At 39.2% G+C, this 15,555-nt stretch overlaps 1 protein-coding gene across 3 annotated transcripts in view; it reads left to right on the forward strand.

Annotated features, from left to right (window-relative positions):
- asic4a (acid-sensing (proton-gated) ion channel family member 4a) overlaps positions 1 to 12,014 on the forward strand; it is a 171,705-nt gene extending 159,691 nt beyond the window's left edge. For 2 of the 3 annotated variants that reach the window (XM_071497722.1, XM_071497638.1), the window contains exons 3-11: positions 308 to 452; positions 842 to 969; positions 1,096 to 1,249; positions 4,958 to 5,011; positions 7,003 to 7,156; positions 9,187 to 9,278; positions 9,461 to 9,540; positions 10,096 to 10,206; positions 11,088 to 11,349. In XM_071497722.1, the coding sequence (XP_071353823.1) occupies positions 308 to 452; positions 842 to 969; positions 1,096 to 1,249; positions 4,958 to 5,011; positions 7,003 to 7,156; positions 9,187 to 9,278; positions 9,461 to 9,540; positions 10,096 to 10,206; positions 11,088 to 11,213 (1,044 nt within the window). In that variant the 3' untranslated portion in view covers positions 11,214 to 11,349. Of the gene's footprint in view, positions 1 to 307; positions 453 to 841; positions 970 to 1,095; positions 1,250 to 4,957; positions 5,012 to 7,002; positions 7,157 to 9,186; positions 9,279 to 9,460; positions 9,541 to 10,095; positions 10,207 to 11,087 lie in introns of all 3 variants that reach the window. The other variant, XM_071497541.1, reaches the window with a different exon arrangement.
- Positions 12,015 to 15,555: the final 3,541 nt, after the last annotated feature.

Below are 15,555 nucleotides of genomic sequence, written 5' to 3' on the forward strand. Positions count from 1 at the left end.
TGCCACTTGATATTTCCCTGGGATGGTTGTACTATTGAGCAGCATTGTGCAGGCTCTGTGTGGCGGGTGCTGGGAATTCATTCAAATACAGCTTATCAAAGTCCACGAGGGACTGAGCCAGCAGACTGCATCCAGAGGTTTGTGGGTAATATTCAGTAACTTGCAGAGACTCATCTTGTTTATTCATGTTATGCTCCATGTCTCTGCCTTCATTTCACTGCACCACCAGTACAAGCTTTTCTCATCCAGCATGTGGACATTGTCATGTTTATGGTGATGTTCATGATGTGAATCTATACTCTTCCAGGTTTACACCAGATATGGGAAATGCTACACTTTTAATGGCAACAAGACCACATCCAGGAAAACCAAGCAGGGTGGAATGGGAAATGGGCTGGAGATCATGCTGGATATACAGCAGGATGAGTATCTGCCCATCTGGAGAGAGACAAGTAAGCCTCAAAACTATTTGTCCATCATAATCCTATCCTACGCTACAGCATGAGATACCTCTGCTGGGGTTTAAATAGAAAATAACCTATATCTATTTCTTTGGCTCATGTACTGTAAATAATTCAGTTTTTGATTGCTTTCCCGTGACATGAAAAATGTGATTTGTAAAAGGAAATTCTTGAACAAAATATACCAACTCGGATTTGTGCTTGCATTGTAGTTGTCACATAATATTAATCCCTGCTGGCTTATTTTTCAAACATGACTGAAATATGGTTTGGAGTTTGTATCAAACCGTGTCTAAGCTGTCAGATGAGGCAGCAATCTGATATTCCCTTGTACTCTCTCTCTCTCTCTCTCTGTGCTCCTGCTCTGTTTCATCCTGAAGATGAGACGTCCCTGGAGGCCGGCATCCGAGTTCAGATCCACAGTCAAGACGAGCCTCCATACATCCACCAGCTGGGCTTTGGTGTCTCTCCGGGCTTCCAGACCTTTGTTTCATGTCAGGAGCAGAGGGTAGGTCTTCTTCATCACAGTGCACCATCCCCACTTTCCCTCCCACACCACCAGATTACTCTTCCCCCTGAAATCGTTCGCGCCCGGTGGTTAAATCCGGGGTCTAATAAATCTCTGTGTGCTTAGCTGACTTACCTGCCCCAGCCCTGGGGGAACTGCCGCTCCACCAGTAAAGAGAAGTTCCCAGGATACGACACATACAGCATCAGTGCCTGTCGCTTACTCTGTGAGACCAACGAGGTCCTGCGAGTTTGCAACTGCAGGATGGTGCATATGCCTGGTAAGATCAACCCCCCACCTTGTATTTACACAGAGCGTCCCAAAAAATTGATTTGTGCACATGAATTATGAATGCACTCAAGTCAGTAATTCATGCTATGAAATTAATGTCAAGTTAGCAGAACACCAGGTAGTGAAAGTGCAAGAACAGTGAACCACAATAAGTAAATATAAAAAAAACAATGAACACAGATCCTGTTTGTGGTTTCTGGCAACTTCAAGGTCATAAAATCATGCACACATAACATGTACACAGAACCTACATCAGGAAATGTAAAAAAAAAAAATACTCCATCAGAGTTAGTATTTTCAAGTGTTTCCCAATCGTTTTTGAAATTGTTTGCTCTAGCATAATTGAAAAAGCAGCCAGCCGGCCCAGTATTTGCATGATATTAAATGACCCATTGAGCAAATCGAGCCATCATTTTTGGCCCACTTGAAAAATTCCAGCCCAGATATAATTTGGGCTGCCACATGCCTGACCTTGATGCTTGATATCTGGAGTGGGATGCTCTTCAGCAGCGCTGCCAGCTCTCTGTCTAGTGACACGTCCAACCAAAGTCTCAGTGACTTTTGGATCCTTCTGCTCCATCCATCTCAGCTGTTTGGAAGTTGTTCTGTTGTGCTCCTGTGACACTCATCAGTTATTACGATTGACTGTTATTATTGGTCTTGTCTGTTTTCATGTTTAGTCTCTACTGGTTGATGTGGCATTAAACAAATCAGAATCTGTGGATGTCTCATGAATCAGAAATGAAAGACGAGAGAGCCTCAGTTTAGTGTGAGCAATTAGTGATAGTATAAAAAAAAAATTAAACTCCATGGATGGGTGAGTGGATCCAAATCTCACTTGAACACAAACTAAATTAAACACAGCAAAACTACTTAATGGAAAACAGTACATTTAACTTTGTGCTTAAAAAACACACAATTAATGAAGCAGTTATATTAGAGGTAAATATATGGTTGAATTATGGTGACTAAGCAGCGTTGCAGACATGTGATAATATGAGCACTGCAGAACGTCAATAATCAAGACAAACACAGGACTTGGAAGACATGAAGCAACTTCAGGCAGATAATACTTCTGAGGATACTAATCACTGTAATTCCACCATTTACGCAGTTTCTCTGTTCAGCATGTTTACATGCTGTGGAGAGAAGTGCAACAAACACAAAGTAAGATGTTTGGACTCACTCAGTGTGTGCGTCATCCTGGCCGGAGCACAGGAAGTCAAAGAGTTGAATCACTAAATGCAAGCTGTTTGACTGACGTGTCTAACAAGTGGGCATGTTTGGAGTGGTAGCATTTGAAGTTAAGGCAGGAAACTTACAATGTATGCATGAATCATTTCCATTTCCATATTTACTCAGTGCACCTGGCGTTAGCAGCTCTATTTGGCACAATTAAGAATATCAGGATTTATATGAATAAACAACACAGTATGAGATAAGTTTTAATATGAATTTAACTCCACCGAATTAATGCATTATGGAGTTTTGACTGAAAAAATGTCTTCACCAGGATATAGAATCTAAATAATGTGATTCTCAGGTTACATATTTATATATCAGTCACACATTTGCAGGCTGTCATGTTCAGATCTGTAGAGAGAAATCACAGCTAATCACTGATCTCAGGCAGTGATGTGAATCAGTTTGCGTGCTCTGCAGGATGACAGTGCCTACCTCACTACAGGATTGTGATTGTGTTACAGTAACAAAGTGAGCTCAAGGTTTTGGGAAGGCTAGCTAAGCAGCCCATTAATTCCCATGTCAGTGCATGGAAACATTTTACTGCTTCCACTTTACTGTTTTTTTTTCTTTTTCTTTTCTTTTTTTAGTCTCACACAGCTGCAAACCCAGCGAGCCAGGATATCAGATCCAAACCTGTAAAAAAGTCCTCTGTCTCACGATCAGCTGGACTGGAGAAATTGCACCTCCTTCAAAAATATTCTGTATTGCAAATATTTTTGAAATCAATGAGACAAGTTAAATAAAAGGACTATAGAGGAGGAAATGTCAGAATTAATAGATAGTAAGTACTGCTCACAGAGGTGTTTGGAGGGCAGCAGAACCACTTTGCCTACTGTGGTGATCTATTACATTAGATATGATATTTATTATATCATATGATAAATGTGGAAGCTTTTCCAGGCCATTTGCCCATTGTGGCTTTAGAAGAGGGCTTCGGTGATGTAGCGGGTAGCTTGCATTAGTTGACTACACGTATCAGTAGTGAGTAAAATTTACTGTTTCATATTAAGTGCGCTGAAATTCCTTCAGAAAGTTCAGGAGAGCTGTCATTACAGAAGCTCGCCAAGGGAGCATGAGGTCAACTTGTGCATTGAAAATCTTTTAAAGCCTCGATTTGACAACACCACACTGTATCAGTGAAAAGTAAGGAGCCTGTGTCTAACACAATTTGGAGTATCTGTTTTTTTTTTCCTCCAGCAGTCCTTTGTAGGCATAGCAGCAGTGTTAGATTTAAGTTCTTGAGGAAACAGTACAAATTAGATCATCCAGCAACTGTTTACAGTCTGCTTAACATGCCAGCAAATTGTCATCAGAGTCTGTTCACAGACTCCCACATTTGTTTACAGTCTGTTGCTTCTAGTTTTTCTTCTTTTTTTTTCATATTGAATCATATTGTAGATTATGTAGTTTTCATGTCATGGTTGTTGTTTTCATCAAGTAGATTATGTTTTCATTGACATATTAGTCCATGTGTGATTGTTTCGTAGTTGGATATCACAAAAAAAACACTTCTCAATTTTTTTAAGAATTTCTGGAACTTGGTCCAAGGAACAAGTGATGAGATGTGGAGGTGGGTTGCACCACCATGTGGCCATTAATAAAGCATTTTATGTTTCCGCCCATAACTCCTGCACTGTGAGGCGTAGAAGCAAATCTGTGTTTTCCTGGATTCTATGGTTCGAGATTAATATTTTAGTGTTCCAGCCTATTTCTATATTTGGATGACCACCCAAAAAAATGCTATTAAGTTGTTCTTGCTCTTGATATGTAGACAGCATACACAGACACTATGCAGCTTTTTCCTGCACACTTAAAACATTTAAAAAGAAAATCTCTAAAAAAAAATAATGTCTTTTTTTCTTTTTTTGTGCAATAAATAATGTTTAATGATGACTTGTCTGATGTCAAATCAATACATTTACATTTGTATAACCACATTAAAATGTAGAAAGACAGAATAAGTTTAAGTCTATTCAGAAGCAGCTGAAAGACTCACTCCGAAGGTTGTCAGAGCATTTCATTGTGTATTAATTAACACTTCTTAGTGACTGGGAAGGAGTCTTCCACAAAACATTAACCTCATGAACATTTCACAGACAGACAAACGCACCTCTGCCAATTAATTCGCTGCTGATGAATACCTGTCATTAGTGGCCTGGGCAATATGTTTGTCTGCGAGGAAGTGACTCATTGATTGGTTTTTAAAGACTTTCTAAATATGCCTCACGGGTGGAGCCACCATGCTCCATTTCTCAGTGCAATCAAGGACAGACGTCCAAGATGGCCCAGGCTCCATGGATGGAAGTCATCCTCTGTGTGTCTGCCTTCATTTGGAGATGAATGATAAGCTGTGGAGTGTTGTTCACAGCCACGGTTCCTCATTGCAGCAGACACGGGTCACTGATCATTTTGTTTCTGATTGATCAGACTCATTTTCTGTTCTCCTCTCCAGGAACTGCAGATATCTGCCCTCCCAGTAAAATCAACTGTGTTGACAAAGCACTCGGTAAGAAACAATCTTCCTTCATTTCTTTTCTCATTACAATAGATTCCCTCAAAGGGAAATGGAAACACAATCAGTAAATATGATAAGGATTTTTTTTCTGTAATACAAAATAACTGGAGGTAGACTGGATATTTTGAAATGACTTTTCCTCATTGTGATTTAGTCACTTTAGAGCTTGATGGCAGTGCTGCAGCCATTGTTGAACTGTTAATATTTAACCGACACTCCATTCCTGCATATCTGCATCTCCCCCCACCCTCAGCCTTGACTCCAACCTCACACTCAAGCACCAGACATCGTGCCTGAACAAAGGTGCCTTCGTTTCAAAACCATTACAGTTGCACTGAAAAAGATTTTTTTTTTCTCTCTTATAGGCGTAGCAGACATATAAGTACAATTATCATCTCTCAACCAAATAAGCCAGAAATTTAATTATGTCTCTCTTTGCTGAATTCAAACCCCATTTAAAATATGGCTGAATGAAATCTTAGATATATCTTTCAAGAATGGGTCATATTCATTTGGGTCATATCACTGAATCACATATTGTGAATAAATTCACCTTCTGTTAAAGGTAACAAATTAAAATATAATTTATATATTTATATTGTACAGGTGTTTTGTTCTTACATCAGACAAAGAATAGGTGCCACCGTGCTCCTGCATACAAATAACCTAATTGTTAGAATTATATAATACATAAGTCATCAAATCATAATTACTGCTTTCATTGCTCCCTCTGCCCATTTTTGTTTGGACCGAATGCATTTAGAATTTGAAAAGAGAGGCTGGAAAAAGCTATTTACCCTCCTGTGTACGTACTGTTGCTTTAGAGTTAGAATTATGAATTTGTATTTCTTATTGTGAGCAGTTCATGCCTGCATGTTAATTAGGTGGAAGCCCAGGTACCATTTGCAGAGACCTCACCAGCACTTACTGTACTTCATCATGTATTCTGCGAGCAAATGCTGTAACTGAATTACTGTAAACAAAATACAGTTGTTCTAACACATCTCTTAATATATTCAGACTTATACTGTTCAGTTAATATCATGTGGTCTGTTTCTAATCACTGCCAGAGAACTCTATAAAACTTGACATTTCGGTGCACATTTTGTCCAGGAAATGATTTTATAAACTATCGATTCGTGAAAGGCTATAATGAATTTGTTACATCAGAACTATCAATACAACTTAAGAGAAACACTCAACTACTAGTAATTTTGGGCAAAATTGGACATGGAAGTTGATTGGATATGGATATTGGATATGATCATGGATATGATTTAACGATGCTGAGTGCTGGCACAGAACTGTACTTATCTGTAGTTACACCATGACTACTTACTAAAGGAAACGGGGCATCGATGCTTAAATTGTTATTGTAATGACAGTTCACAGGTGATGTCTTATGGTTCTTAGGTATTGTTGCTATGGTTACCGGTAGTCTAATATACCGTGTGCATACATTCACAAAGCTGGTTGAACTGTTTACTGGCTCTGTATTTGAAGGGGCCTTACATTTTGTTCGGTTTTAACAAACACCTGCCAACCAATCAGAAACTCATTATTTCTGCAGTCATAGTGTGAACTATATTGACAGGCAACTTTAAAGCCGCACCAATCAATATTTGTATTTTCACAATGGATCAAATGATGGTGTGTGATGTGAAAAGAATTGCACATAGAGGCAAACCCACTGATGATTATCAGTTATATGCATTGTCCCTCAGTTCACCATGTCAGCATGTTTTAGCTAATTGATTTGTTTTTTTTGGCCACAACTTCACAGTTTTTTTGTTTGGTTTTTTCTACTGTTTACATGTTTTTTTTGTTCTTTTTTGTCTTTTGTTTTTGATTGTTGTTGTGGTTTTCACCTCTAGATTCTGTGCAGTGACTAGTATGTTTCTCTGGTAGAGTGATGGCCAAAAAATCAACACTAAATTGAGCCAGTCGATATCTGTTAAACCACCATTTCCATTGTGTTGCAGCACAGCTACAGAAGAACAGTGGGGATACCTGTCCATGCGAGACGCCCTGTAATCTCACACGCTACGGTAAAGAGCTCTCCATGGTCAAAATCCCCAGCAAGGGCTCAGCTCGCTATCTCTCCAGGAAATACGACAAGTCAGAGGACTACATCAGGTACGACAGGGAACCTTAAACAAGACTAAACTCACTTATGAACAGTGATGTGGTGCTCAATAAAAAGGACCATAAACTATGACCTCCGATCTGCGATCATGAACAGACAACCATAAATATAAACAAAAATCAATTATATTTCATAGAAGCATCAGTTTATATTTTGTCTAGCAATGGGAAGCTGATTGTCAGGCACCTGGCAGGCACTGTCAACACAGCATTTCACATACATCAGGTTTACTTGATGAAATCATTCAGTCAAGCTAAATCCTACATTCAAACATTGTTTCACTGTTTTCAAACAAACAAATTTTTGGTTACACATCTGTCTGAGGTGCGTGCGCTGCAGTAATTGAGTGGGGATTAGAGGTTTCTCTGTATACAGCCTGCATATGAGGCGTTTAGGGAACATCTCTAAATTGTAATATTTATTGATAGTCTAATAGTGAGGCAAATGTAAATTGTGGCTACAGAAAATAACCTGGGTTGCGCTTTCCCCCCTCTAAACCACGTGAGTTTCTATATGCACATCAGTCACACACCGTGCCACCACAAGTAAATTCTCAACTTGTGTGAAACACTGTTCCACTGTTCTCTCAGTTCCAAAATTACATGTTACATATTTATATGTTGTTCCTTGTGTGTGTGTGTGTGTGTGTGTGTGTGTGTGTGTGCATGGAGGGAGTGGGGGCTTGATGGGCTTCTTTGCCCGTGCACCCACCCAGAGTCTAGGATCGCCACTGCACAAAATAAAACCTCCTGCAGTACTGTTAACTCCATTAATTTTCATGTGATTTTGGTGACCTTGTGACAGATTTTTAGTGCTGCCATTAAGCCAGAATTGACCCCTGAAAAACACCTTTGAGCGCCGTCCAAACGAATTTTTCATAAAATGGCGATCATAAATATCCAACGGGAAATTTATGACCTCCACTGGCTGAATCTGAAAGGTTTAGATGACCCCATGATCTTTCTAGTGTTACTGTCACAGAAACATTTCTACATTGAAAAAATAAATAATAATAAAATAAATCAAGGTCTAATAAATAGATTGCTGTGAAATTTACCCAATACAAAAATAATCCCCAGAGGATACATCTTTTTAATTTTGTACACTCCCATAAACCAAAATGTCAACTTAGCTGACACAGCTGATCTTTCAGGCAGCTTTGCAGTGAATTTTGGGATGAACTCCTTCACTTACATGGCTTTCCCTGTAGTGCCCCCTTTAGGACAAACCATTTCTGAGGTTTTGAGAATAGTACAGTCATGTTTAAAGCATTTAAGTTTATTCTTAAATCTTATAGTAGTTTGACATAATAATCTTCACACAATGTCTACTTGTTTGCTTTTTCTGAGGCTTGTTCAGTATCTGCCATCTACTCAGTGCTAATACGTCTCTACCGCCTGCTGATCAGAGCCGTGAAATCCAACTGAAAGCTCTACAAAAAAGCTAGTACACTGTGTTAGGATTACTTTGTTGAACATGATTATATTGTTTCCTCTGTCCACCATACTGTCATGTAGGGCTTCAAATTTTAATCCTGGTCTACAATATGGTTTATGGAACGTTGGCTAATATTTTCATTATAATGAATTCAGCGTATTAAGAATGGGCTTATTCTCTAATTCCTGTTGGTGACTAATCATCGAACATGTGGCATAACGTAAACGCGCCTAAACCAAGGAGCTCATGATGCCTCACAATGCTTAATATTGCCAGACTTCCTAAACCCAAAGAGATCAGAGACCTGGTAGTGACAGAGCGTACTATCAGTGCTGCTTCTGCTCATCTCAGTTAAACCCTGAAACACCTCATTATCTCACGGTCGCTGGTTAGATCTGTGTAAAGCCCTGTAGGCCTGACAATCCCATCATGACAATTTACAGTGAGCGGAAAGATGACTCGCTGTGGTGTTGTTAATCCAAATGTGTTAGATTTGTTATTGTTATTATTATCAAAAAACAACACAGGTGCACTGCACTTTGTTTTGTATGCCACTCACACTCTTGTTCACTTGTTTTTCCAGAGACAACTTCCTGGTCTTAGATATCTTCTTTGAAGCGCTGAATTATGAAACAATTGAGCAAAAGAAAGCCTATGATGTTGCAGGTTTATTAGGTAAGATCACATTTTTCTCTGTTTTCTGAATACCAAATAGACTTGCCGGTGCAGAGTGAAAGGTATTGTTATAGTAGCAGCAATCACTTTTCATTTTCACTTGTCATTGCCATTAGCAGCAAACAGGAACGGCTCCGGCACTGTGTCCATTGTGCTTTTCCTTATGTACTCTTTCTTGTCAGGTGACATCGGGGGACAGATGGGCTTATTCATCGGAGCCAGCATCCTGACAATCTTAGAAATACTGGATTATATCTATGAGGTACAGTGTCTGTGGAAGCCCACACTCACCAGCCAATCAGACCTGCAGTAGCTGTGGTGTAATTAGTAATAATTAACAGTTATTGTGCTGCTCTCTTTTGCAACCAACAGTCACTGTTTACAAAACACATCAGTGCTCCATCATTTATTCTAATTTTCCTCAATATTGACTTTTTTTTTTTCTTGAAGATGTTAAACACTGAGCACCTTAGTATGTATCACTGTTGTTCCCAGACATAATCACTAGAAAATCTAGTCGTGTGAATGTTATCACATATTATGCACGTGAAAAGTTTCATTTCCAGGCAGGAGAAAGTAATATCCGGACACGCTACTAACTCTGATCATGAAATGAACTCCTGCCTCAGCTGTATCCTCTTTAAGCCTCCTAGCCGGCTGCCTGCTGACTGCCAAACATGTATGAATACAGCAAAGTCAGAGGGAGGAACTTTAATGCAGACATCACGGTGAATAAACCCTTCACTCTGCTGCGTCTCTTGTCTCCCTCATCTCTGCTCTTTCACCCTCCCTGCTGCTGTGCTCCGGGTGAAAGCAGGTGATCAAGCACCGGCTACAACGTCTGCTGAGGCCGCAGAAAGAGGAGAAGAAGAACAAGCAGCAGACCAGCACTGTCGCAACAGTGGGTCTGGAGGAAATGAAAGCAAAGGTACAGCACATACTGTACCACAACAAATGGCACTATTTTAATGCCAAGTGTACAACTTTCTCCGCAGCACTGTGACTGTATCAGAGAACGACACGAAAATAATTCAGGGAAAAGCAAATTGATATTTTTCCATTCCTAAAATAATGAGGAGTGTAATTCTCCTAATTAATCTCCTGCGGAGCTCAGATTTGTATTGCACAGCTTTATCTTGTAGGTGCTTATTTCACTCGCACATCTAACCATAACTGTGTCTCAGTTCCATACTACAAACTAAAACTATGACTGGGTTTTCATTTTGAAACATTTCTGTCAGGGAAACAATAAAGCAGTCTGTTTTTATTACTACTCAATTATAACAATCCTGATTAAGTCTGGAAGCTGTAAGACTTTGGCTAACTTCAAATTTCACTGTTCAGTTTTGTAGTAGACACTGAATTAGGTCAGAATATCTATAAGAAAATCCATTAACAATTCACTGAAAATTCATTCAAGCTAACCTTGAGGTGGATTAGGAAGAAATTCACAGCTCCATTAATGTAAAACATACATACACAGAACAAAATTTACACTCAGCCACAATCACCCGTGCTAGCTGCTGGTATCTATCTCTCAGAAAACACAACCATCGCTGCATCTCTGACCGAGTATAAATGTTGCACACACTGGCTTACGCCATCTATTTAGCAGACTTACCCCTGTTTCCACTCTTTATGCTAAGCTAGCCACAACTTGATTCCTCATCTGTACTTAATGCACAGACATGAAGATGATATTGATCTTCTCATCTGACTGTAAATAGGTATATGTATAAATATTCATTTAAAAAACATTCATATAGTTTGAGTTAAATGACTGTATCTATGGTTTTCTACTTCCAACAGGAGCCTAATGACATGACACGGAGTCACCCAGAGGGGGCGTACGCCAACACGATTCTCCCCAACCACCACCACCCTCACCACCATCACACTGGACACCACGGGGTGTTTGAGGACTTTGCTTGCTAGAGCCAACCGTTGTTTCCAGTCCTGGTGACAACAAAAGATATGAGCTGTCTGTGTTGAGCTCAGTCACAGACCCCTGGCATTTCTGTCGTTCCTTTGCTGTCACCAGTGAAAAGCTACAGCCAAAGTCAAACACCAAACTTGTGCTGCTAACAAACCACTTGTACGTGCAGTATGTAGGCACAAATTGGACACAGCTTTTTCTTTTCTTTTCTCTCTCTCTCTCTCTCTCTCCCTCTCTCCCTCTCTCTCTCTGGATGGGACCCCTCTCAGCGTCGCCCTGCTTCATGTGAGAAGTCAGGCAATTTGTGATTTCAGGACCAATTTTCGGTACATAATCACTTCAAGGGGACCAGTGGAGGACTGCATGTCACCTTCATCCAGTTTATACTCAAAAGAAAAGGAAAAATATAATTTATTTATTCAGCTAACATCTCTGATTTTTTCTGTCTGTACCCCTCCATTTACCTCTCCTCAAACGATTTCTCCTATTTCATGGAAAACACACTGTACCATATCAAACCCTTACACATTATAAATTATGTAATTATTTAAAGAGATACTATTATCTATATGTTCTATATTGTATACAAGATGAGAATACTTGAGTAAGCAAATCTTATTCGTGTTACATCCATCTGAAGTATGAGGGGAAATATTTAGGATGAAATGTATGACCTTGGCTCAGCAGAGCTCAGAGCATCTTTCCACATGGTAACACTTTGTCTGGTTGTGGTTGAGGTGTTAGAGAGTAGCACTGTACTTGTACATAAAGTCCAACTTTAAAATGAGAAAGTTCTAAAAGTTCTGTTGTAATTGTTGTTGTTTATATTCAGTTAATATATAGCTTAGGTAATATTAATTTTAGTTATTTATACATTTTAGAAAAGACTTTTATATGACAATAGCAATCACGATTGTAGCAATTACTGTACACTTACAATCAGCAGATATATTAGACCGCCACGCATCAATACCTTTGTCCAGGTAACAAAAATGGACTGTATGGATCGTGACTATTATCTTTATCATTTCCTTTTATATGTCCTGCTTTTTATCAAACTTTTAAGTTGTTATTTAAACATTTTCCAGGACAACACACAAATCTTTTGCAAATGAATGAGGAAAAGATGATATTTTCGGTTATGGCATGGTTGTACTTCAATTATTCTTACTTATTTTATTCATTTCTCCCCACCATCCACTCGTCACTTTGGTCAGTATCATAACTTTAAGATGACATAAGTATAGAGACAGAATTAAATTTTTTTTGTCAAGTCATCTCCTGTGGGCCAGAACCACTGTAAAAGTACAGCAGCTATTTACAGTGTAGGCCTGGCATCACTGTGTGTGTGTGTGTGTGTGTGTGTGTGTGTGTGTGTGTGTGTGTGTGTGTGTGTGTGTGTGTGTGTGTGTGTGTGTGTGTTTGCATGTGCACTTTAACATTTTGCACACATGACTGAGCACATTAGACTGACGTGGCTCGGCTGAGCTGATCCATGAAAAAAAGGGTTTTTAGAATCAGAACTGTTAGGAAGAAAGCTGGGGGAGTTTTATTGCAGTACGAAGGTTTTTCTCTAATAAATCCAGTTCCACAGCCGCACAGAGGAGCGTTATGTAAACATTGTTCTGGAGGCTGAAATATTTTTATTGATTTACTTAAACCTAAAACAACAGGACAAGGACACCACAATTTTTTAAAAGCACAAGTTTGCAATATTGGAATACAAGTGAAAACTGTACATTAATTCATTTATAATAACATTGGTCATCATGATGGAAGGTCAGCTTGCTCTGTAGCAGCGTTTTTCCATTGCATGAACTTAACAACCTGTTACACAGGCAGACATTTTAAGAACTTGTGAGGATTTGGTTCAGGGTTCTTCTTTGCACGAATCTTTACAAATTTGGATTTTACGCCGTTAAAAAGGCGACAGAGGTACCTACTGTCCTATGTCATATAACGTAAACTTTGTGGTCCTGCTCCATATATGTAGATGCAGTAGTAAAATGGCGGTTACTGTTGTTGTATTTGTTGCAGTCACACACATCTGATTGATCAATTATAGTCATCAGCACCTCCAGCAAACCCCAATAATACCTGGAATTTACTTAAACTATCACTTCCAGGGCAATGCTGACATATAGTTCCATGAACTCTCCCCCAAAACAAGAGAGGAACAATGGAGACAAAAGCAGAACATTTGACACTGGCTGCATGTCATGTTTTATTAAGTTTGTGCAGTGGAAAGGGCCGCACAGTGGATGACCCATGTAACAATTAGCTAGCACTGCAGTTCTCAGACTAGCTGGATGAACACGCTAACCTAGCATGACCTGACACTAGTATTTATGTAGGTAGCAAGAGTTAATTGGGTTTCATGATCAGAGTTGTCTTGTTTTTACAAGTGTATGCTTAGCTCAGTTCATCTTCACTGAGACTCATGAGAACTCAGAATGTCCTGATGAACTCTGACCTGCAAAATGTTAAACTCATTGCTTTATTAGTTCATTATAATTTTTCTTGTTGTACCATAATTTATTTATATATCGGACCATGGTAAGATGAAAGCAGCATTACAGCAAACGCCACCTGATTTACATCCAGCTGTCACATGGCACCACATGTGCTACATCACAAGACAAATGCTTTTATCTTGGTTGAGATTTTCACAGCGTGCGGGCAGCTAATTTGCTATCTTGCTGCAATTTGGGCTTGTATGTGTGAAAACAGACCTCACATTTCTGTTTTGGTGCAAAGTGTGAACAAAAATTGTTGGACTAAATTTTAAAGTTACTGCACAAAAGATGGCAATCCATTCTCAACATTTGTCTGAGAAATGTATAAAATACTTCACATCACAGGTTATCATGTTTACAAATGAAGACAATTATTTTTCTGTTAATTTGGTTGGTGCATTCTGTTGCCACAATACTGCTACATATCACTCTTGCTCACAGTGAGATTCCACAGTCCTCCATCTGTCAAATCGCCTCCTCCTGTCAAGTAATCATGCGCTATACATGGGTGTTTAATATTCATAATCATGTGTCACTTTGACATTTTCAAAAGGTTCCCAATCACAGTCTCTGATGGCATCCTGTACAGGCTCTGCATAACAATCTTCTCCTCTGTCATCAATAATTGTAGCTATCCTCAGACAAGTCACAGGGGCTGGTGTGCTGAGATGAATACAGGGCTGATTTATCACTGTAGAGTTTTGTTTGAATGGTACAGCCTGGAGTCGACGGAGAAAGGTTTTTTATCCTCGAGATGATGTGTTTAGCTGCATTGTAAAATACAACCTGGTTAATTCTGTAAAAGCCTCTGAAAACACAGAAGAGTTAATGTCACAACAGCAGTCTGTGAGGTGCCACAGGACCGAGCGGTGGGCAGCAGGTCTGTACTGTAGCAGACGGGACAACTTCCCTTCTTGATAACATGTAGCTCACATTCCTGAGATTCCTCTTGCCTCTACTCTAATCTCCCTTCTTGCACAGCTCTTTAAGTCTACCTTTTTATAGATCCATGACATTCAGCCTGTGTATGCTTATGACATTATCCATAAAAATCAATTTAATCCAACCAGCCACCGATGTTAATTTTCAGTATCTATTTTGCCCCCCCCCCCCCCCAGATATTTTTTACCTGAGGCCCTAGAGGTCATCTGAGAAGAGAAAAATATAAGCGCAGGGGGATTCAAGCAGCTGTCAGGAATTCACAAGAAATTTCATTCCATATCTGACAGAAATGGAAATGGACCATCACCGCAGCAACAAGAAACTTACATTTTGTACAGAAGTGTGATCTTATGATTATATCCTCTGTTAGAACACATTTTATAAATGTTAAATATGGTAAATACGATGACCATTAAAGTTTAGATAAAAACCAGTGCTTTCTAAATCAAGAGCCTAGTTCAATTTGTAACTCCATGTTGTCTATTTTGTCTGTACAACACACTTCAGTATTTCCACCCATTTTAAAACCATTCCACCTCTTACTAAGACAATAACATAAAAAAACACAAAGTTACTAGGGGCGACTGAAGGCATCTCAAAGGTGAGTTTTAGAAGGACAACCCATACAGGACATTTGAAGAAGCTACATTATCTACTTAAAACAAGTGATTTATTAGGCATTCATCTTATAAACTTCTGCTTTAAATACCCTCCAGGTGAACCCACATTGTTGGGAAAAATCTACATTTTCTAGTACCGTTTTCAAAAGGACTTGAAACAACTGCGTCCCCATGTAGGAGGAGAAAGTCCTGGGATCCAACGTAAAACGAAGTACAAAATAATGACTTACAATTAACTCCCAGCTGCTCTGTAGTTATGTGGT

Source organism: Trachinotus anak, unplaced genomic scaffold (assembly GCF_046630095.1).
Source record: "Trachinotus anak isolate AG129_WGS33_773 ecotype Australia unplaced genomic scaffold, CSIRO_AGI_Tana_v1 ptg000001l, whole genome shotgun sequence".
NCBI classification, from domain to species: domain Eukaryota; kingdom Metazoa; phylum Chordata; class Actinopteri; order Carangiformes; family Carangidae; genus Trachinotus; species Trachinotus anak.